The following is a 24407-nucleotide window of genomic DNA, read 5'->3' as shown; positions in this document are numbered from 1 at the left end:
CCTAATTTTAAAGCTTTGAACACAAAAGATAGCTTTACTTATATGACAAAAACAGAAAGGTAGGAGAAAAATAGAAGAGGGTCCAAAAAGGCAAGAGAAACACATTAAGTGGGATTCTTAAACTGGTCCATCTAATTATTGCCTTCCGAAAGGCTAAATTTCAGATTAATGGTTCACAACTCTCACTTTTCAGGTATAATTATCAAAATACCAATTATCAAATGCTACATAACATAAAGAGCCCCAAATTCTCAACCTAAAGTAGAGAAATCACAGAACTGTCAAAATACAAAGAAAATATTTTTATTTGTATAACAAATATCCTAAGAAATGATGACATAATAAAATTAACATAGTTGAAGTATGTCAAGACACAAATAGGTATGAAATGCTATTAATGATTAATCTTTCTTTCTCATCCAACCTCCCATCAATTATTTTACAGAGTATCTTGGGTATATTTCTGACTGAATCATAAGCATGATGTATCCAGGTGATTCAATTATGAACTCTTTGAAAGAATGGTTCCTTCCATTAGTCCTCATTGACTTTCTTTTTTTTCTTTTTCTTCTTTTTCTCTGGACTCTGAAAATAATCAACAAGAAGGCTTTTGAAAGAGCTGGAAATGTACAAGTGACTAAAAATAACTTTTCTTTATAAAAAGCAGTCTATTTTATTTCCCTTGAAAACAAGCCTGGAAGAAAGACTAAAATCCAAAAATCACCTCCGTGATTTGTAGCAAATGATATTCTCTTCCATTTCAGACCAAACCCATTTTGTAACAAGATTCTAGGTTTGGGAAGCGGCTTTTTATAACATGGGGGTTCCAAACACAATAGTGAGTTTTTTAATTGTTTCTCTTTAATGAAACCACTTTTAAAAACAGTTTTTAAAAAACTACCTGTTCATTTCTAATACACAGAGTAGAATAAAATATGGAAACTCTGCCCATGTCAATAAAATACTAATAATTAAAAACAAACATACAGCAACTGCTGTGCTGGTGCATGGCTCTTCTTCAGAAAGTGGTTCTTCCTTAACGTGTTTCTTCTTGTCCTTTTTCTTCTTCTTCTTCACAGATGTTTCCTGTTCTTCTATAACTTGTACTCCTTCTTCTTCTGTGTCTTCTACATCTTCTACTACTTCTTCTTCAACTGAACAAGTATAAAAATACTACAATTAACATTGTATCAGTATCAGGCTCCTCTCCCTTCAAACCCCTCTGAGAATGTTTTTTCCCAACATTGTAGTCAACTCTCCAATGTTTGTTACATATAATTTTATAGCGGTAAATGTCCTTCAAATATTTACCTAGTATAGTAGTACTAACAATAAATGATAGTAAGCAATTTAATACCTCTGTACACCCAACCTCCTCATTCTTTTTAAAATTTAGTAATGTCTATCTCCTTTGACTGTTTCTAGGGTTTGATGATTTAACACATGAAAATTTATGCAAAATGCTTAGCATAAATGCTTAGCACATTAAAATAAGGACTCATAATGAGTAGCTATCATTAGAAATTCACTGACCAAGCAGTTATTTAGTACCTACTATATGCTAGGGCTTGTTCTAGACAACTGGAGATACAGCAAGGAATAGCACAGACAAAAATTCTTGCCCTTACAAACCCTTTATTTTACTAGGAAATAGACCAAAAAAGAGAAAAAAGGTACACCATAAAATATTTTATGTAGTAAACAGTCTAACGGATAAAAGCAAACAAAGAAAGGAGCACAAATGAAGGCAATTCCTATGGACATTTTATACAGGGTAGCTAGGCAAATACCTAAAAAAGGAAGTGAATGATTCATCTATATTGAGGGAAAATATCCCACATTAAGAGAAGACCAAATACTAAGATTATTTTAGGAGAGAAGGGAAGTTGGCAGGTTCATGGAATAGCAAGGCAGCTAGTGTGGCTGGAGCAGAGTGACCAAAGGAATAGAATTAGATGAGAAGGCAATGGGAGTGCCACTGCAGCTAAGAATGGCAGTGATGGGTATGATAAATGGTTAGGTGCTAGAAATACTTTCCAAGTAGAATTAAGAGGATGTGCTACCAGAATACACTTGGGTTATAACACAAGTCAATGTTAAAGGCCAAAGCAACCAGGATTCCCATTTATAAAACAGAGAATATCATGTAGAAATGGATTGGGAGTGGCAAAGATCCAGGAAGGTTAAGTTTGAAACGCTTAATGAATATTACAAGTCAAGATTCAAATCTACTAATGGGCTTACAGTTCTTTTTGTTGAGTAAGGAAAATGAAACATAGGAGTTAAATAACTTGCTTATGTTTTCTTCACTCAGTGCAGAGCAGAAGTCCACATTTGCTGATAGTGCTTTTTGACCCCTAAGCTATTTAGAAACAAAGTTAAATTGGTAATTGCTTTAATGCTAAGCACTCAACACAAGTGCAGCTAATAAATGGGGGAATTTACTTATCAACTTAAGTGAGCCTAGTTCACTGGGCAGCACTTATTAACTATTATTCTGATGGTAGGCTATCCAGTTATTACTCTAGTTCTTTTCATGTAACACAAACAATGAAGTACTGTTGCATCAATTCTATGCTCAACAAAAATATTTCAGCTACTAATTTAGAAACCACATACCTTGTTTTCTTCTCTGTTAAGCTGACTCTCAAAATAGTTCACGTTAGAAATTAAAGTTTTGATACACTTAATATAATCCTATATATTCACAGAGATGCTTTTCCCATTTCTCTTATGATATATGATAAATTTAACAATATTCTAACTCCCTAGAGAAGATGGTTATTAGAATTAGCTTCCAATATGGTGGTTTCATAATCAAGTTCTATGGTATGCACTTTCCCCATTTTTCTTTATATATTTTTAATCGAAGGATAATTGCTTTACAATATTGGTTTGATTTCTGCCACACATCAACATGAACTAGCCATAAGTGTGCATATACCCCTCCCACGTCCTGCCCCTCTAGGTTGTTACAGAGCCCAGTTTGAGTTCCCTGAGTCATACAGAATTCTGTACTTCTTATGCAACAGGAATAGAAATGACATTAACAAAATTCAAACTAACCTTTAATTTTAACCTTGGCCTTTTTGGCCTTCTTTTCAATAACTTCATCCTCTTTGTCTACTTGTTCAATCTTGCGTTTTTTAGAATAGGTTGGTAATGTGGAGTCACCAGAAGGATCGTAAGTCTTCACTTCACTGAAAGAGCCACAGAATCTTAGAAAATCTTTACAAATGCTTATAATCAAATTAATTCTAAAGAGATTTAAAGGAAACGGTCATTAGGTAATACATGAGCATACCACACTTTCATTTTAGTGACTTCAGGGAAGTTTATGTAAGTTAAGTCTCCAAAAGGTAAAGAGATGTCTACCTATTTTCTAGGGAGGTCAGTCACATTTCACGAGAAGTGAACTAAATGAATTCTGATTTAGTAATCAATGTAGTAACTATAGCACAGAAGAAATATTCAATTAAAAAAGAAAAATGTAAGAAATCTCTTTAAACCAAATGATTATACTAGAAAGTAAAAACTGAACCAAGTCAAGTTTTAGGACACTGGGCAATTCACTGAAAACAAAAAAAAGCCCTGAATCAAGTTTAATACAGAATAATACTCCAGTCACAAGATTACAAGAGGCAGAGGAATAAGAAGGGATCCATATAGATAAAGATTTCCTAAAACCAAGATACCTGCTTTTGTTCTAACAAGGTAGAAAGAAATAATTAAGGCTCTTGACACAGTTTTCAAATTGTTACCCATGTTCTATTTGCATCACCACCACCTACTTCATCAGTATTGAACATTTTAAATAAGAACAAAAACACTTCTCCCAACAAATATCTTTTTTTATAATTTCATAGTGAGGTCTGAATACTTATGCTTCTTAGCTGCTTTTAGACTTTTGTCTTCTGACTCTTTTTAAGCAAAAATTATTCATACATGCTTCCCCCAAATGCACTCAACTTACCTTTTATGTTCATATTTTTCTGCTTTTGCTAACGCTTTTCCTGTCCCACTTATTTTCCTTATCTAAGAAAAGAAAAATTATTAATGTTTTATAAGGGATAATCTCTTTATAATATATACATTAGTATGTCAATAATTTATTTTTTTGGCTGCTCTGGGTCTTTGTTGCTACATATAGGCTACTGTCCAGCTGCAGTGTGGGCTACTCATTGCAGTGGCTTCTTTTGTTGTGGCTCTGCCGTGAGATTTATCTCACGGCATGTGGATTGTCCCGGACCAGGGATCAAATCCATGTCCCCTGCACTGGCAGGTCGATCTTAATTAACCACTAGACCACAGTCACATACTAGGGAAACTCTTTTAACAGTAAGCAGAAATAGAATGTATTAATATTAGACATAATAAAATGTATCATAAAGTAAAACTGACTAGCAGGTAAAATGAAAATGTACATAAGCTACAGTTTATTAATTTTTGATAGGTAACATTTCTACAATGTGCAGAACATGATTCTTACCCCTCTATCTTCCAACGTTCTCAACCTGGCTTCTAGTTTCGCTCTGTTCTCAACTCCCATTGCAGAACTGGAATCCTCACCAAAAGCATCATACCGGATAGCCAAAACAGTCTTGGCTGCCAGCATCCGAGAAATCTAACAAAGAACTTGAAGTCAGATACATTCAAACTATACTCCAAGTTGAGATGTAAAAAAAATCACTCAGTTTATTCGTGAAAACACTACAGCTCAATCATTGACTTTACGAGTCACTCTAGGATTTTTTAAAAGTCAGGAATTACAAATCTATTTATTGTAAACCATATTTAAGCCGTTCACCTCCTATTAGAACCTCTGCCACCATGTGATGGCTAACTGAAAAGATCTTGCCAGTAGTTCATGTCTAAAACTAGCTCAAGCCATTTTCCCATCTTTTCCTTTTTACTATGTGATATCAGACCTACATTATGAGGTCATCCACAGTTAAGTATTGCCCCCTTTTAAGCTAAATAACATTTCATTTTACTGAATTTTCATTTTATTTTTTTCATCACTCTACTCTAAATTTTATAAAATTTCTGTTAAACTAGGTATGTATAAAAGCTTGAAAGTACTTTTAAGCGTCAGATTCCTCCTCTGTAAAACAGACACTAACAACTTACAGGGCTTTTAAAAGCATCCACCAAAGGCCTATCCAGTGTTTAGCACAGTGTATGTGACATCATTTTAAAACGGGTCATGAATGTTGATGTTAAATTGATTTCCTGCCACACAGAAAACTTCTGATGGGCCACACCCTACCCCCGCCCACCAATGAATGGGAGTCTGGAAAAGTACTAAAACAGCAAACACTTTATCTTCTAACCTTTTCTTTCAGTGTACACTAGAGTTTAAAGAATTCACAATTCTCTATTTAATGAAAAAGAAACAACAAAGATTTATTGACCACTATAGAATAAGATCAAAATCATTTGGAGGAAAAAAAGGCCTGCGCCAGGAAAATTGTAACTCACCTTTCCTTTGTGTTTGGGGCTCGTCTGGCCTACAAGTGAAGCATGATAAATGAGACCATACTTAGGGGTATCTCGTCTAGACTTGAGGGCTCTGAAGAGTGCCTTTTCTGCTCCAAGAATCTGAACTGTAGAAGCTGCATGTTTGGCCAAATTCAAAAGAGAACCTTCAAAATAAAAGTAGTAACTTTGAGGAAAGTTCTTCCAAATACAAAAGACCTAGAGTCTAAGTATTATAGCCAAAGAGTATATAAAAATCAGATATAATATAGGATTTTATAGTTTGGAATTAGCCCAAATTCCTGATACTTCAGCATTTGTGATTTATCCATTAGCACCACAAGCAGAAGTCTGTGATGAATGTCTATGGCAAACTGAAGCTTATCTGTTTAATCATACCTATCTGCCTGAAGAGATGGTATCACTACCTCACATTTCAGTAGCATACCATGGGAGAGTTCAAAGTTTATGTATTCACAGACATCATCCAATATAGCCCTTATTTTTCTGAGACTTATTTTAGACATGAAATATTCTACTCCTTTAAATATTAAAATAATAGGTAAATGAAAAACTCATTAAGGCATCTCAGTAAAACGATGTGATAAATTCATGCTGAGGAGATATAAACACAATCAACAATCAGGCATCAAAAGCTGTTGCTTTGCCAGATATGCTGCACAGATTTTCTGTCAGAGAATATCAATATTAATAGTCGCTCAACCACTGGATACATGTTTAAAATTCAAGAAACGTATATTTCTATTAATCCCTGCATCTCTTCCTGCTACTCATTTAGCTACATCTATGAAATTTCAGATGTAGACAACAAAACCAGCCCAGATGAGCAACCTAGAAGCTGAGGAGATGTGAATGTCCTATTTTTCTGATTAATGATGCAGGTAAAAGAAGTACTCTAGTTTAAACACTTTGATGTAAATAAATTCTCTATCAATGGTATATACAGGCACACTCGAGATATAGTGGATTTTGTTCCAGATCACCACGATAAAGCAAGTGTTGCAATAAATGAAGTAAACGAATTTTTGTTTCCCAGTGCATATTGAAGCTGTATGTTATGGGTACTCTACTTAGTATGAAATAGCACTGTCTGGAAAAACAATGTACATTCCTCAATTTAAAAATGCTTTACTGTTAAAAACATGTTAAACATCATCTGAACCTTCAGCAAGTTGTAGTAGTAACATCAAAGATCACTGACCAAAGACCAACATTACAAATCTAAGAATGGAAAAGTTAGAAATATTGTGGGAATCACCAAAATACGGCAGAATCATCAAGTGAGCAAGTCGTGTTGGAAAAATGATGCCAATGGACTTGTTCTACACAGGGCTAACACAAACTATGAATTTAAAAAACAGTTATCTGTGAAGCACAGTAAAATGAGGTAAACCTGATTTCATCCTCCTGTATTCATCCAATTCTCTAATTAACCAAAACAAACTTCTGACAATGGACCACAAGTGTCTCAGAAGAGGTAGTGACTAAAGATGCCTTCACTATCCGAAAGGAAATCAGGCATACAAATAAAAATCATCATCGAACACTTGGTCCTTAGTCCTCGCACATACACCATTCACTTCTACTTATTACCCAGATTTATCTTTAAACTCCAGTTTAAAAGAAAATAAGATCCTACCTAGAAAACAACTCTCAATACCCATGTTTACAAATTATATTAAAATCATCACCTGCATGAGCAATAAGCCGTGCTCCAACTAATTCCCCAACCATGACTGTAACATTGGGTGCAATGGCCATCATTCGATTTTGCAGATATTCATAAAGCTGGGTTCTATATTCAGAGATTTCAATCACCTAGTTTAAGAAACAAAATGAGTAAGTCATAAATAGTTTAAGAATAAAAGCAGTATAAAATTCACATGTCTAAAACATCAGAGCCCCAAATTATCACAGAGCAGTTAGTTGTACAATCCCAGGAAAATTAACCATTCCTTACCTCAGTTTTCTATAAAAAGGCTGTTGTGAAATTTTAATATTTAAAAATTAGACAATATATGTAAACCTAATACACTGCTTAAAAATGTTAATCAACATTTGTTAAAAAAAAAAAACTCGAAAGGCTAGACATTTGTGTCATCCTATGTGATTGTCATATAGCTATCTTCAAATGAGGGGTAAAAATTACAGGCTATAAACATTCAGATACTGCTAATAATAGAAATCGACTAGACAGTACTCCTTTAACCTCATTTTAGGATATATTTCTCCCTGCAAGTATATAAGTCAAGACGGCATCAGATGAGGTAGTGACTGAACACCTTCATATTTATTTATCAGGTGAACAATACATTTAAAAATCATCACTGCCATCAGAAATTACAGAGCTGGTACCACCACCACGAGTTTCCCTATGTGCATAGTGTACCTGAGTGCAAAGGTGCAGAATATTGCAAATATCTTCTTCAGAAACTTCGGTTCCCATAGATATCTCTGCAGCCGCTTTCACTTCTGCTTCAACCTCCTCTGGCAATAATTCAGAAAGTTGAGCTGAGGCATAATTCTTTCTGTCGCCTATGGAATGTTTGCAGAGGATGAGGGAGAATCACTCTTCAGTAAATTACATAAAATCCACCAAAGAGTCAAAAGAAAAAGTAGAGATAAGCCAATGAAAGGGATGCCTGAACAAAACAAAAAGCAAACAAGTTTGACCAAGTAACTTTACACATGTAAGGGCTTGATTTTAGAGATTAAAGTAATTCATTTTATGAACAGTCCTAAGGTTCCTCTACTAGTATTATTATTATAGTAATAGTATACAATTTAATAGCAATACTATTTTTAAAATTAATCACTATTAATGTATTTCAGGAAATTTCCCAGTCCCACAGTTGTCCTTATTAATGGCAACTTCAGTGAGACACATTCACCGTAAGAAGCCAGTTGAGGGGAGTGGGGAGCAGATAAATTGGGATCGACATATACACACTATGATATATAAAACAGATTACTGATAAGAACCTGCTACATAGCACAGGAAACTACTTAATACTCTGGAATGACCTACATGGAAAAAGTCTAAAGAGTGGAGAGAGATATATATATATATATATATATATATATAAAAAACTGATTCACTGTGCTGTACAGTAAAAAGTAACACAATGAGTGTGTGTGCTTAGTCACATCCTTTGTGACCCTATGGACTGTAGCCTGCCAGGCTCCTCTGTCCATGGAATTTTCCAAGCAAGAATACTAGAGTGGGTTGCCATTTCCTCCTCCAGGGTATCTTCCTTGCCCAGGGATTCAAACCAGGTCTCCTGTGTTTCTTGCACTGGCAGACAAGATTCTTTACCACTGAGCCACCTATACTCCAAAATTTTTTTTTAAAAAGAAGCCCAAGAAAAACCAAATTAGAGAACTATGTCCTCTACTGTGCAGGCCACTGAAATCAAATTTTGTTTTTGAAATCTAGCAGATGTTAATATGGATATACTCCTCAAACATACAAGACTAAAAACTCTGGGAAGAGAATTAAAAAACCAGTAACTCATGTTTTAGGATTTAAATAAATCACTATTTTCAATACCTTAAAGGATAAAGTTACTCACCAACTTTCTGTAAACACTTGCAGTATGTCAAATTATCCGAAATAATTTTTCCTAACTCAGGGAAATGCCAGCCATACCATTCTCTACACCGCATAATGTAGTTGTTTAGTTCTTTATCTAAGTCATCTAACAGGGCTGCAGTAGATTAAAATGAAAAAGAAAACAAGAACTTAAAAGGGTTTTTAAAAAACTTGTGACGAAATAGCCCATCATCCCAAACAGAAACTCTGCACCCATGAAATAATTTAGTCATGTTCACCACTCCAGCCTCTGCTGATCTCTTTTATTCCCTCTATGAATTTGCCTATTCTAAGTACCTCATAAGGGGAATCACACAATATTTGTCTTCTTGCAAGTAGTCTATTTTACCTAGCACAGTGTTTTCAAAATTCATCTATGCTGTACCATGTATTAGAACTTGTAAGGATAAATAATATTCCATTGTATGCATATACCACTTTGTTTATCCCTTCGTCTGTTAATAGGTATCTGGACTGTTTCTACCTTTAGCTGAATCACGATGCTATGAACATAGCTGCATAAGTAACTGAGTAACTCCTTTCAGTTTTGGGGGCATACACACCTGGAAATACAATTGCTATTTAAAGAAATGTTTAAAATTGGAAACTGTTGAGACTTTGATGTCCAAAAATCACTGAATGATTTATTACATATATAAAGCAAAAAATACCCCACACCCATTATCTTAAGGTTTTATCATTTTTCATGGAAAAATATTAGTCAATCAGCTTACATTAATAGTGTAGCGTAATTCCTATTATCCCCAAGTAGTCAAATTATAATTAGTTTTCCCATTTTCTATTCTGCATTTCCCAATTTACTTACTAAACTTCTAGCTGGTCTTTTTCTTCCTCAACAATCATAAAAGATACAATTTTAATAAGAGGAAAAAACCACAATGAAGAGACAGGTTAGACCTCACATGTCCTATACTCACAAATTGCCTGAACAATCATGGTGTCCACTTTATCAGCACTAAATTTCAATCTGTATCGGGACAAGCTGGAGAGAAGCGAGAAAAATATAAATTACTAAAACAGCATCTAAGAAAAGCATTTAATTAACATCTTAAAAAAAAACAAAAAAACTTTCACCCAAACCCCTCTTCTGGAGCTACATTATTTTTTCTACATGGGAAAAATCAGCTAAACAAGAATATAACATTCAAGATCCCAAAGCACACATTTAGAAAGAAAACAATACATCTGTCTCGTTACAACCGACGTTTCTGTAACACAAATTCATTTATGATGACAAATAGGATAATATCATGTAGTCCAAGTCATACCGGTTCATATGACACAATTTGCGCAGCATTCTTAATGTTTTACGCCACCAGTGAGAAAACTACAGCAGTTTCTTCTCTTCATAAACATCCAAAGAGAAGAAAGCCATGGAACAATATCGTACATATGGGTTTTCTTAATCCTGGCACTATTAACAGAGGCCTGATTACTTGTTGTGGGGGCTTTTCTGGGCACTGTCTGATGTGCAAACAACATCCCCAGCCTCAGCCCAACTTGCCACCTATCTTCTGAGGGATATCTGACTGCCTCAGATGAGAGCGACTACTGTGCACAAGGCCAATTAATCTTAATTTGGATCCTAACTCAATTTAGCTATTTGTTCTCTCTTAGGAATGTTTATTAAAAAGTTTTTCCTGACTCTTGCGCATTTTGCTCATTTATAAAACTCACTTTAATCCTTTCATTAATCTATGCTCATATTTTATTTATTCAAAGGCAAAGGCCTTTGTTTATGTAGTATTTCTCTTTTTTTTAAGTATTTTTATTTGGCTGCTCTAGGTCTTAGTTGTGGCATGCAGGATCTAGTTCTCTCACCTGGGATCAAACCAAGGCCCCTGCATTGGGAGCACAGTCTTAGCCACAGGACCACCAAGAAAGTCTCGTTAGTATTTCTTTAATATAAACTTGTCATATATATTGTCTTTAATATAAACTTTGTTTTTCTCTTTTGGCAGCATGTGGGAATTTACTTTCTTGACCAGGAATCAAACCTATCCCCTGTGCAGTGAAACGTGGAGGGAAGTTCCAACATGTCTTTTTAACTGTTAACATTTCTTTCGGGTTACAAAGTTACATAGGATTTGAGTCTTTTACCCACAATCTTTTTATTTCACAAACCCTAGTACTGTAGTGAAATTTCACTGAATGCCATGTTTTTCAGGAAGACATATATCACAGAAATGCCTGTTCTAATGACCTCTTGTTAAACATGATAGGTTAACATGTTTCTCTTTGCCTCAAGAAAAATCTGAATAAAAGTCAGAGTAAAACAACAAACACACACAAAGCAGAAGAGAAAGATCATTAGCAGATGAGAAAGTTCAGGGAGATGCCAAGTAGATGGAGTAGCAAATGATTTAGAAGATGTAAAGGGGGGTGGGGGGAGGCGCGCCAGCAGCGGGAAGCCCAAGAATCGCAGCATCTAACGCTGGAGAGGTAGAGTACGCCATCACGAGGTTTAGAGCCCAGACAATGAAGCCAAACTGCCTGGGTTGAAATAATGGCTTCATCACTTACCAGCTATTATGACTTTATACATCAATTTCCTCATCTGTTAAATGAGGATGCTATAACTACGTTCCTCTTTAGATTCTTGAGGATTACATTAGTATTTGTAACATGCTATATAATTATTAAGTAAAAATAAGATGACTATCTTCCAGTAAATCTCACCTGTGTGCCAACCCAAGACACATAGCTGTCATTTCACGTGGTTCTACCCCAGGGATTAATCCATCCATCTGTGAACGGATTCCTCTCATAAGTTCATTAACAACAGGACTGTGGATACAACTGAGATTCAGTTTTTCCTATATGAACAAGAACATCTGTATTAAATACAGAAAACTTCTCCTAAATATTAAAATAGCATTGATTTAAACATACATTTCTCAGTTTCATAAAAGCAGTTTTGGGTATGTATGTGGGAAGACCACTTGAACATACTGTTGGTGAAGGTCAAAACTGGCATAAGCTTCTAGAAAGGCAGCCTGTGTACATGAATCAAAAGCAATAAATAGATCTGGGTCTCAGGTCCTTTCCCTACAGTCAGGGTCCCTGAGGTACTTTCAAAATATGCACTAATGTATCTAAGTACAAATACACATAAATCTTTATATACCTCATACAAACAGAATGAATCTGTCTTGCAAGCCTTCATTTTTTTCACTTTGTAGGGTATTTGCTAACTCCATACAAATCTACAGTTGTATTTCATCAAATGCAAACGACAGGCATGCAAAATTGTAAATGCTACATCACATTTAAAAGAAACAAATATTTAGTATTTACACAGGAGATATTCAGTTTAAGTTTTTCAAATGGAGAAACTGAAAAGGAGAAAAAGATACTCATAATCCCACTAGGCAGCAATGTGCCCTCCTATATGCCTTTCTATGTGTATGTTTTTTATGCTAAAGCTTTATGTTTTTAACAGAAAAATATGAAGATGAGATTGATAGTACAGAAACTTTATTACGTGACAGTATTAGAAATCACCTACCTAAACAAATACTAAGTTCACAATTCTACCTTAAAAAATAAAAAAACCCTCAAATCTTGTCACCAGTTTGCTACCTTCAAATACCTACAAGGAATTAATCCTTACTTCAAGAATGAGGGGACTATAAATCAACTATACTTCAATTAAAATAAGAAAAAAGAATGAGAGGTATGTTCGTGTGCTTGCACTGTAAGACCTACTGTAACTACTGAAAATCAAACCATCACAACTGGCTTCTAAACTGTCCTGCTTTTCATGTTTTGGGGCCTACCTATCCACTCTTTCTTTCCATTCTTACTTTATGTTTAATTTTTAGCAACTCTACCTCCAGTAAAGTGTTCTAATAAACATATACACTAAAAAAGAGATGATTCCATTTGTATTGAAAGGAAAAAAGTCCCTAAACAAAAATATGGCAGGATATATAGAGTGTTTTATCTGAGGTATTACTTATATATCCTTAGTTTTAACAACCACATTGAAAACCAATTATTACATAGTATAGGGGGGGCGGGAATCAAGAATTCAATCCTGAGAAATTACAAAACACAATTCATCACAAAGGCCAGGCTTTTTCATTCATTACAAAGGTCAGCTCTGATTAGAAGCCTAAAGAAAACTGTAACTTTACCTTTATAACCCCTCCTAGTTTAGCATCAGCCACAGCCAAGGGTTCATGGGCTTCTTTAACTATTTTCTTCAGAACTTTCTTCAATTGCTTATTGATTTTGCCTTCCATTAGAGCTGTGAATGCTTGTTAGGAAGAAAAACAAAAGAGCTAACTCAAAACTTTATCTTCAAAGTTCATGATCTTATTTAAATATTTTATAAATAAAGTCAAAAAGACAACATACTTCAAAAGCTGAATTTAACATTACTTCTGAAATGAAATGATAAACATTACAAACTTCACAATCTCATCTGATCTTCCCACCGTCATTTGCACTGAGAACCAGGAGTTAAACCAGATCCAGCATTCCTTCCCTGTACATCACTCAATCCCTGTGAGCTCAGAATTATGCGTTAGAAACAATCTGTTCTGTAATAGCAAATAGATTCACTCCCCTATGTCACTATTGGAGAAGGCAATGGCACCCCACTCCAGTACTCTTGCCTGGAAAATCCCATGGATGGAGGAGCCTGGTGGGCTACAGTCCATGGAGTTGCTAAGAGTCTGACACGACTGAGCAACTTCACTTTCACTTTTCACTTTCATGCACTGGAGAAGGAAATGGTAACCCACTCCAGTGTTCTTGCCTGGAGAATCCCAGGGACGGGGGAGCACGGTGGGCTGCCATCTATGGGGTCGCACAGAGTCGGACACAATTGAGGTGACTTAGCAGCAGCAGCAGCAGCAGCATGCCACTGTGCATCAATTGATCTGATGTTCTGGATTGTGAAATATCATAAAAATCCTGTCACGACTGCTAAAAAGGAATTTATTCATTTTGAAGGTTCTGCCACATTGTAAGCATGCCTGAGTGGAGGTCTTATCTTTGCCAATCCTTGATCCAAATGTGCCAACAGGCCTCTACTACTAATCAATGTCCAGTGATTGGGGAATTACTACTGAGGGCAGCCAATTTGATTTGGAGACTGTTTTCATTTTTGGCAAGCTCTAAATGTGCTACTTTTAACTCTCATCCTCCTTTCTTAGACCTGTACTGAGATTCTCTGGACCCACATCTCTTCTGGTATCTGTCTGGGTTTTGGCCAAATTTAAAGTATGACTGACAGAAAGTCTGTCACAATTTCTAAAAGGTCAGGCAGTTTGTGCTTAATCAGCCAGGTACTTGTTCTTTCCTCCTGACCAAATTTCCATTCATTTGAATTTCAAATCCATTTCATCTGATATGTGGAAGATGAAAGGCGAGGACAAAAGGGATCTAGCTGTCACACACACCTCACAAAGAGGTCTTTACAAATAAGCCAAGATTCAAACTACTTCTGTTGAGTTCTAACAATTTACATATTGTGAAACACTGACCCCTTTCTAATTTACATTTCTCTAATAACTGAAATCTTTCCTTACAAGTGTTTAATCTTTTATAATTAAAAATTTTTATTCAATGTCCTCCCTCTAGCTCTCAATCTTCCCTATCATTTACTTTCACACTTTAACCTAACCTAGTGCTCTCCTTTAAGATTTCTTAAAAGTAAAAAATTTCTACTCTAGATCCTATTCTAACATTCACGATTATTTATCTTCCCTGTATCAAAAATCCTGTTAATCACTCTTCATAATATGTAGATGGTATATGGTATATGTAGATGGTATATGGTATATGTAGATGGTATACAAAGATGGTGACAGGGATAAGGGGAAGCTGAATCTTTCCCTTTCTCTATTAGGCACTCTTCAGCATCACTCAGCATCTTTCCCTTCATCCAAATTTAGGCTGGCCCCAAATTTTACTGTGGCTGTTTGTAAGACATGAAACTTCAAAGATTGACCAAGACTAAAAATAAACCTTGCCATGCAAATAGCACATTTTAGCTTCTGAGACCAATATAAAACTGACATCACACCCCAGACTCATCCTTAGGCTACAAGTTTTAAATGTATACCCTGACACCTACAATCACTCAGTTTCAGTTCTGTAATATCAAAACTGCCTTTTAACAAGGAGTGGAAAGTTAATTCCCAGGAAGGATTGTTCTAATAATAAGGTGATCAAGTTCAACTTTCTGGTAAAAATAGATGGGGAAAGTCATTTTAAGTTTCTAAGACCAGATTCCTGGCGGAGTTCACTACTTGCATTCATTTACCCAAAAATATTTATGTGCTAGGGATTTGACAGTGAACAACACAGCCTTTACCCTCATGGAATGTAGACAGAGAGTATGGGACTGATTTTAAATTCTCATCTAGCATAACATTTTCTCCATTTATTTACATTATTTTAAGGAATACCAAAAGCTCAGTATGAGTTCAGTTCAGTCACTCAGTCATTTTCGACTCTTTGCGACCCCATGAAGCGCAGCACACCAGACCTCTCTATCCATCACCAACATGCAGGAGTCTACCCAAACCCGTGTCCATTGATTTGGTGATGTCACCCAGCCATCTCATTCTCTGTCGTCCCCTTTTCCTCCTGCCCTCAGTCTTTCCCAGCATCAGGTTCTTCTCAAATGAGTCAGTATGAGATAACCTCTCAATCCCTGGTTGGGGAACTAAGATCCCACAATTGTGCGGTGCTCCCTCTTACCAAGGGCACTTGAGATCAGAGCTACAGCCCTTTACAACTCCAGGAGGAGTTATTCAAATCAGTCTATACGAATAATGCTCCCCAGAGTTGAAGAATAGCTAACACAATTTCACTTGGGACACTACCAAAATTCTACCCATACTTATTTTTAAAACTGTGATGAAGAGAACTATCTTAAAAAAATTTTTTTTAATTTACATTTAAAATTTTTCCCCAGGCCAAAATGACCATACTTATGCTCTATGGCTCTATGAGGCTTTAATGAATTGATCTATGCAGTCCTAGAACTATTTTAAAAATTGGCCCTACTGTTGACTCCTCCTTCCGCTTACCCCTCTGCCAAGGTTGGGGTAGTCCATTGATATGCCAACATTATTTAATTAGACTCCTAATTTTCACTATATAAGGGAATTACCCTTGTCTTGTGGGGTGAACAAAAATTATTTGGATCAGTCAAATGAATTTTAGGGCTCAACTGTTAGCCATATTCTTCCTTATGATCCTTCATTTTCAAAATATACCACCAAGTAGTTAGCTGACTTGAGTACAGAATTCAAGCAACTGAAAAATTCATGATAAGTTTTATATTCAATCTTCCTGTTTTCCCCAGCATTAAAAGAACATTAGAAAACCAAGTGCTGGGCTTCCTTGGTGGTTCAGTGGTGAAGAATCCTCCTGCCAAATGCAAGGGACAAAGGTTTGATACCCGGTCTGGGAAGATCCTACGTGCCGACGGCATCTAAGTCTCTTTACCACAACTACTGAAGCCCATGTGCCCTAGAGACTGTTCTTAAATAAGCACAACAAAGAATAGCCCCTACTCGCTGCAGTGCAGCAACAAACACCCAGCACAGCCAAAAAGAAAATCAAGTGCCTACTGCCTAGCCTACTTAGTAAACGCTACTCTGTATCTGCTGTCTCATCACTAGGACTAGTTGAAAGATGTAACAGTCATCACCCATTCTTCTAAATCATAAAAAAAAATCATGCCCTTTTAGGTAAACTCTTATGTATGCTTCTAAAAACAAAAACCCACAATGCGCCCCCCCCCCACCTCTTTAGTTTTCTTAAATCTTTTAATAATATTGTGGGGGGTTTTTTTTGAACTCTAAAAATGTATATACCTGGAGAGCTGCCTTACTATTTCAACTCCAAATCCTAGCTATTCTCAACTTTACCACTGAATTTAAAAAATCAGAGACCCGTGGACTTGACATTACCTTGATCCCTTGTAGAATAGCTTTTACTGAATTGTGCTTCAGCATTACGCTGTTGGGTTTCCACAGGGAGATCAACTTAACCACTTCTCACCTCTCATCACATGTAGGGGAAAAACCAGCCCTATAGTAAAAAAAGCTAACTCAATGTTGTCTCAGTGGTAGTGACGAATTTGAGTTAGATCACTTAAATTCAGTTTCAAAAAGAATGCATCATTGACAACATTGAATAAGATTAACTTAGGCAACTAAAGCAAACAATTTCTTAATAACAAATTCCAGTATTTAAAAAACAAAAGTGCTAGTCTTTGATTTTACCTGCCAATGCCTCTGCTGTATCCTGAAATTTCTCAAAATGTTTCAGCTTTACTCTAGAATTAAGAGAAAAAAAAATGTTATGAGGGCACACTGATTTTGCAAATGCCATATATTTAGGAGAAGAGGTAGTGGACTGCTTCCAAGGCATACACCAATAAAAGAAACTTTCCTGCCACTGCATATTGCTGCAAAGGTAGACACTTCATAAAATGACCAATTTCTCTAAATGCTAGGCTAGTAACATTCAGAGGAACTATTACAGGTATTACAGGCTTTGGAAATGGCAACCCACTCCAGTACTCTGGAGAGGAGCCTGGTAGGCTACAGTGCACGGGGTCGCAGAGTCGGACACAACTGAGCAACTTCACTTTCCTTTCCTTTCCTTTAGAACAGCAGAAAAGTATGCCACCGTATCTAAACAGGAAAGATGTTGAAGCTTCAACATAATCTCTGCTGCTTAAAGCTAGACACAGATGCCTTTTACTATACAGGATAGAAAAGGTGTAAGGGTCCCTCTTAGTTTGAGAATCTCATGACACTGATTTGTCCATCTAGTCCAAGTGCCATGAAAAAATAACTCACTGTTAGATCTAAATTTTGCTAACCTCACTTCCCCTCCTCCTCTCTATTCACTTACGTGCAAGGCAACACTGTTTTATATCGAAACAAATACATTGTTAACCCATTGTTGTCTCAGTGGTAGTGACGAATATTTGAGTTAGATCATGCAAATTCAGGTCCAACAAGAATACATCATTGACAACAATGAATCGGGTTACTCAAACAACTAAACCATATAGCCCTTTAAAAGGGAAAACCAAAACCAGTCTTCCACTGAGTCTAAAGCAGTATTATCTTCAGCAATACTGTTTCCTTACCTAGTCGGGGAGCATCCTAGTGGCACCTCAAATGCACACTTAACAATAAAAAGATTTTTAAGAAGAAAGCAGTTATTTCACCTTATTCCAACTCACCTCACCACCAATTTCACTCATCTGAAGTGGCATCTATTCATATCTCTATATTTGCATAAACACATATATTGCTGTACAACACATACAAAAATGCAATCATGTTATATGCATTACTCTGAAGCAGTTTTCCAGTATACCATGTTTCTGTAATAGTTTAGTATGACATCTCTTTGGGTTCAATACTCTTTAGCAAGGTTAAGTAGTTTCCTTCGATTCTAGTGAGTTTTTATTAGCATTAGCAGATAAATTATCAAATATGCTTTGGCATTCAAGGACACAATCAAGAGATTAGTTAGGTCCTTACTAAGGACCACGTTCACCAAATGGGCTATTTTACAAGGTGATTCACAGGTGGTGAAACTGCCTTCTTGACTCTACCTTGAGGAAAAGCCAGCTTTCTCCCCCACCACTCATTTCTTAATCTGGGTATGAAGGTTATCATACTCTATTTTCTTGTCCAGAGACCTTGGGGAACACAAGTCTGTCTTTCTAGGATTTATTAGCTAGTTATTTAACCACTTCAGGGTGAGTTAGGAAATATTAGCCAAGAAGAGTAAATACACTAAGTTCAAAAATATCTGAATATCACTAAGAGAATCTGTAAGTTAAATCTATTAGCAGTCCATGCTTTCTTCCTTTTTGGCCACATCTTGTGGCTTGTGGGATCTTAGTTCCCCAACCAGGGACTGAACCTGGGTCCTTGGCAGTGAGTGCTGAGTCCTAACCACTGAACTACCAGGAAATTCCCACAGCCCACGCTTTTGACAATTATTACTTTAAAGTTTATACTTAATTCACAATCAATTTACAGTTTAAAACATCTTACAAAATAGTGATTTTCGGGTGCTTCCAATCTCATCTGCAATTAACACAAATTAATTGAGACAGCCTATGTTCCAGATAAAGAATCTAATAATTAGGCTCATACCACTGTTACTCCTGAAGCTGAGTTCAAAAAGTTATGGATATATTATATGAATATGGGGGACACACAAACTCGCAGAACAAGGCAAAAACAAAAACAAACACCTCTAAATGTTAACTGTTAAGTTCTTAGTTTCATGAAGACTTACATTTTATTTGCTTTCTCTGGAGTTTCAAATTCTTTCCATAAACTATCAACTTCTTGAAGCTTCTTTTCATTTAAAACCTGCAAATAAATGGATGGAATTTAAATTGAGTTGGATATTTCTTAAAAACTTTCTATTTTTAGAGAGCCCCTCGACCCCTTCACAAAGCCTATCATATTCACAAATCAAAAAAAATTAAAAATTTGCCTACTCTCTACAGAAGATTTGTTATTTATTGCTATGATCTCCCTAATATGAAATTACTAAGGATTTCTCTAAAACTTAGATACTATTAGTTCTAAGACACATTCTGACGTAAGAAATTTTAACATGGGAAGGGGGAAAAGGGGCACTTTTACCTATGAAACATAGTCATTAACATTTAGGTATATATTCCTCAAGACTTTTTGACTGTTTATGCTACATTTTATTAACATGTACTTTCGGGAATCATGCTATACACTTAACATATCATGGACGTAATTCTAGGTTTTAACAAGAATTGCACTGTATGAATATAACATCATTTATAAATGATGTTTATACATACCCTTTATGTATTTGTATACGTATACATGTATTTCTATAGGACAAATTACTGAAAGTGGAGTTAAACGATCATATAAGAAATGCATGTTGACAGACGTATTGTCAAAATGCCTTCAAGAGCTTCTAACAGTTTCACTTAAATCAAGAATGAATGTAAGTTCTTATTTTCCTCACCAATAGTAGGTGAGAAGTCAACTGTTCAAATATAAGCTAAGGTAGTATCAGTCCTAAAATGCAGTTCCCCCATATTTATATAACACCTCGAAACTGGGATGCCTTACAACTGATAGCAGGTCAGATTAATCAGCAGTGTAAAATAATGGCATATTATATTTGGTGAAATACAGTATTATAAATATATATATATTTTGCATGTGTTGTTTTATGGAAAGTTAGCTGATCAATGAAAAATTATGCTTTACTGCTAAACTAAATTTGATTTCATCAAATCCTTAATATCACAGAACATTTATAGAGTAAGACTTATTTCCCAGTTATAGCCTTATACATATTTAATGATAAAACATCAAGAAATTTTCTGTCAGAGTGGCAAGATGGTTTTAAGGATTTGCATTGTTTAAATTTAACCCCCAACAGAGCCAAATCAAATATATTTACAGAACTGGAAAAACAGGAATCAGAGTAATGAAGTAGTAAATGCAAACCACACTTTCATATTAAAAAATAACGAGCTATGAACTGTTCTATTTTTGTCATGAAAACTTTAGAACCCAAAGACATTTTATCAAATCTCAAGAAAGCACTGAAACTTGTAATTAAAGTTATTTTTTTGAAATAATTCACAGAATAATTGTGGTTTTTCGAAAATAGTTCACTCAGAATGTGATCAACCATACCCAAAGGCCAATGACTGCTGAGAGGATATGTACCACCAAATAGGGGATATGACTCATGAGTAAAACTCACCTTTTTTCTAGTTGAAAAGCAAGTATGTTTGAAAATAATATTTGGATAAAAAAACTGACATATTTAAGAGATATTATCAGTATTCACTAAGTTAAAGCACCAAAGGAAATGTAATGAAATCATGACCACTGAAAGGTCTTCAAACAAAACCTTGGTTACAGTTATGTTCCCATTTGTGGGCAACATATTGAAACAAACATGAAGTCTGAACAAAAATAAAATAAGGCTACATTTTCTGTTATACAACTGTCTCAAACTTTTAATCCTTCATTTTCAGACAAGGAAATCTGAAATATTAGTATGCAAAATTCATTTAGAGTTTATCATTTTGAATTAAGATGGAACGAATAGCTTAGCTATTGTTACCACTAAAATCTTTAGCACTGCTGTTATACTGTTAATTATTTTACTATAAAAAGCACTATATGTACTTATTTACATTTACAAAAGTGAGTTACACAGTATGTAATTATAGTCAATAAAGCTGGAAAAATATATTGCTTAGTAATCATGTTGTATAGGAACTTTGGTATTCACGTAAGAAAAACTTTGAGCTCTCAAAAAATAAAGGAACACACCACACTATGCTACACAGCAGCACTGTACAATGTGACTGATGAATCAGAATTAAAAATTCCATCTCCCCAGCTTTACCAGTCACATTTCAAGTGCTACGTAGCTGAATCGAAGAAGGAAATGGCAACCCACTCCAGTATTCTTGCCTGGAGAATCCCATGGACAGAGGAGCCTGGCAGGCCATGGTCCACAGGGTCGCAGAGAGTTGGACACGACTGAAGCGACTAAATATGCATGCACCCACACAGCTGTATGCAACTACTGGCTACCACACTGGGAAGCACAGCCAGGAAAGATCTGGGATAGTGAAGGATTGGGATAGTAAGGCTTAAGAATGCTGAGTCTTCTGCGTGCCACGAGACATAAGGAACAACGCTTGAGTTTTTGCAATGATCTACAAATAATAATTCTTTTAGGTATTGTCTCTGCATTTATATGTAACTTCATTAAGGAGTAACAATGTTTTAAAGTTTTAAATTCTTTTTGAACCACTGTGTATATATGGATAAAATGTATTCCTTAAAAAACAAAAGTCTGAAAAAATGTTCTTAAAGGATTCTCATTCAAGGATGAATTTTAGGCAACCAATATATTAATAATTTTATACTCCAGCATTTTGAAAGATCATAGGAAAGGGAGCTAACAACTTTGTATTGCATATTTACACACAGATATTTCATATACAGTAAGATTCACCCCTTTAAGGTGTACAATTTACTTTCTAGGAATTTTCACAAAATTGTGCAACCATCACTTATCCAGAATATTCTGGAAGTCTATTTTATTCAGAATCAATAACTGCTACTAATACTGAATATTTATAAATGAAGCATATTTCAATATATTCAAGCCTTTAGTTATTTCTAATATTGGGTTACATTATAGAAAAACTTTTTTAACAATTCTGAACAAAAAAACTTGCACATAAACATTAAAAACTGCAATGGAATACTCAAGACTTAGTTTTATGTAGAGTTCTCTTTATTAACAGAAATCAACAATTCATCATATGACTTTACACTTTATGACCCAGATCTAGAAACCACACAATTGCTAAGCCGATTCCGCCCCACCATTAGACGCAACTACTAACAGTGCAAAGTTACCCTCCCCTCTTAGCATCCAGATCACGACAGTACACATTAACATCAATTTAGATGAAATTCATCCACAGACACTGACTCAAAATACAATAGACTATGTTGGCTAAGAAAATTTGGGGGCACGTGCAGATCTCTAAGAATTTAGAAAAGACTGCAGGAAGCTGGGGAAAAGCTTAATAGAGCTGTTGACAGGCTCTAAGGCACTTTAGTCTCTTAAAATTGCTAATATTACCATCTCAGACAACAATAATGAGGAAAAATAAGCAAAATCAGCTTTGGGTTAATTATCTTATTGGTTTTCTTAAAAATAACAAACATTTACTTTAACATGCAAACAGAAGTATTTTCAAATGTCAAAAGAATCTTGGAAAAATAAAACGAAAAACGTCCCCAAGTATTTTGGTATGTATCCTTCCAGACTCTCTGCACCCACACCACACAGTTTTAAAATTCATAACTAGAATCATACCACATATTTTATCTAGCACTTCTTTTGCCTTGTCCGTACATATGAACATTTTTTTTCCTTTGCTATATTCCTAGAGCTCGAGTGCCAGGCACGTGGGTGACACCTGATTTACCTCATTCTTCCTAACATCTCAACAGCATTGTACTATATGCACGTCCCACTGTTCAATTATTTCCTTGCTGATGAACTGAAAGTTAACCTTCCTTATTAAAACAGCGAACTCAAATTGGTTACCTCCAGCTCAGATTTCTTCTCTGGGCTTCAAACTTGAAAGGACCATTGTTATTTCCAAGTTTAACAGACAGCGAAAGCTTCACATAGCCCAAACTGGAATTCTATTATCCTCCCCTCTCCCAGCTCCCAAATCCCTAAAACTTTTCTTTCCTTCCCTACCTCCACACACCCAACTTTTTAAACGCAAATCTCGCATACTTTAAAATCCGTCAGCCAATCCTGTCAGTTCTACCTCCTATTCTGCGTAAAGAAACTTTATTAACAAAGTTTAGATGAGGTCATTTCTCTGTTAAAACCTTCCAATCATTCCTCAAAACTCTCAGAACAAAATCTAAACTAGGAATCATAACCGGTAAAATTCTAACACGGATCTTGCTCGCCTAACTGGGCCAAAACCTTTTACCGAACCCGACGCCCCCAACAGCGCGGCCACGTGTTCACTGAAACATGCGCCTCCCAGGCCCAAAGTTTTCCCCTTTCTTTCAGAGCAGGGGGAGAGAAAAGACATCCATGCAATCCTGAACACTGTCGTCCTCTCCTACAGCTTTCCCTCTCATCTGCTGCCCAACATCCGCCTTCCCCCTCCAAGAGCTCAATCTCCCACCGACCTTAAAGATGGCGTAGCCGACGGACGTTTCGAACAGCACCAGCATGGTGAGGACGGGTCAGGGCGCTGCGCGGCTCGCCGCGAGCTCTCCTACCAGTGAAAAAAGACCAAATCTATGGTCCCCAAAGGCCCGTAAGGCCGTGGCCGGCCAAAGACCAGCCTTCCCGCAAAGAAGCAAACCACGTTGCCTAAACGTTCCACACCACACTACAAGCAGAACGCCCGAACGGGAGAGTTCCTCGCTAAGGCCTCTGGGACATGACCTCACTTCCGCCAGATGACGTACCACTTAGAGCGCCCTGACTTCCGGTATGTTCCCGCCACAGAGACTCACAAAAAAACCGCGAGATTTCTTCCGAATAAAACGAGCTTTAGCTGCTGCCAAGTCGCTTCAGTCGTGTCCGTCTCTGTGCGACCCCATAGACGGCAGCCCACCAGGCTCCCCCGTCCCTGGGATTCTCCAAGCAAGAACACTGGAGTGGGTTGCCATTTGCTTCTCCAATGCATGAAAGTGAAAAGTGAAACTGAAGCCGC

General features: G+C 36.1%; 1 protein-coding gene and 4 non-coding genes across 7 annotated transcripts; all 5 read right to left on the bottom strand.

Moving 5' to 3' along the window:
- Window positions 1-281: 281 nt before the first annotated feature.
- Window positions 282-24139, bottom strand: NOP58 (NOP58 ribonucleoprotein). Of its 3 annotated transcripts, XM_061381735.1 has the most exons (15): window positions 23875-24139; window positions 19412-19488; window positions 17365-17417; window positions 13252-13373; window positions 11792-11928; window positions 10030-10094; window positions 9072-9206; window positions 7889-8034; window positions 7191-7317; window positions 5482-5645; window positions 4490-4624; window positions 3974-4035; window positions 3067-3200; window positions 988-1154; window positions 282-585 (listed from the first exon to the last, which is right to left on the bottom strand). In XM_061381735.1, exons 1-15 carry the CDS (start codon window positions 23917-23919, stop codon window positions 535-537), a joined length of 1620 nt encoding a protein of 539 aa, XP_061237719.1. In that variant the 5' UTR covers window positions 23920-24139; the 3' UTR covers window positions 282-534. The 3 variants fall into 3 exon arrangements, with proteins under 3 accessions (XP_061237719.1, XP_061237728.1, XP_061237738.1); XM_061381744.1 differs by lacking the exon at window positions 17365-17417; XM_061381754.1 differs by lacking the exons at window positions 19412-19488; window positions 23875-24139 and adding an exon at window positions 17050-17170.
- LOC133236326 (small nucleolar RNA SNORD11) lies at window positions 6963-7046 on the bottom strand. Its single transcript, XR_009732841.1, has one exon. It is a non-coding gene; the product is annotated as a small nucleolar RNA SNORD11 (small nucleolar RNA).
- On the bottom strand, window positions 7750-7835 carry LOC133236334 (small nucleolar RNA SNORD11B). Its single transcript, XR_009732843.1, has one exon. It is a non-coding gene; the product is annotated as a small nucleolar RNA SNORD11B (small nucleolar RNA).
- LOC133236279 (small nucleolar RNA SNORD70) lies at window positions 17190-17276 on the bottom strand. Its single transcript, XR_009732822.1, has one exon. It is a non-coding gene; the product is annotated as a small nucleolar RNA SNORD70 (small nucleolar RNA).
- LOC133236282 (small nucleolar RNA SNORD70) lies at window positions 18046-18134 on the bottom strand. The gene has a single exon (XR_009732825.1). It is a non-coding gene; the product is annotated as a small nucleolar RNA SNORD70 (small nucleolar RNA).
- Window positions 24140-24407: the final 268 nt, after the last annotated feature.

The sequence above is a fragment of the Bos javanicus genome, chromosome 2 (assembly GCF_032452875.1).
Source record: "Bos javanicus breed banteng chromosome 2, ARS-OSU_banteng_1.0, whole genome shotgun sequence".
Classification (NCBI taxonomy): domain Eukaryota; kingdom Metazoa; phylum Chordata; class Mammalia; order Artiodactyla; family Bovidae; genus Bos; species Bos javanicus.
The sequence above is the reverse complement of the archived record's forward strand: the minus strand, read 5'-3'. Positions and strand labels throughout refer to the sequence as shown.

Coding starts and splice junctions, on each gene's coding strand:
- NOP58 (XM_061381735.1), bottom strand. CDS start 23,919: ATGCTGGTGCTGTTCGAAACGTCCGTCGGCTACGCCATCTTTAAG. Junction 10,095..11,791: donor TGTCTTGGGTTGGCACACAG/GTGAGATTTACT, acceptor GCTTCTCTCCAG/CTTGTCCCGATACAGATTGA. Junction 7,318..7,888: donor TTCTGCACCTTTGCACTCAG/GTACACTATGCA, acceptor TTCTTAAACTAG/GTGATTGAAATCTCTGAATA.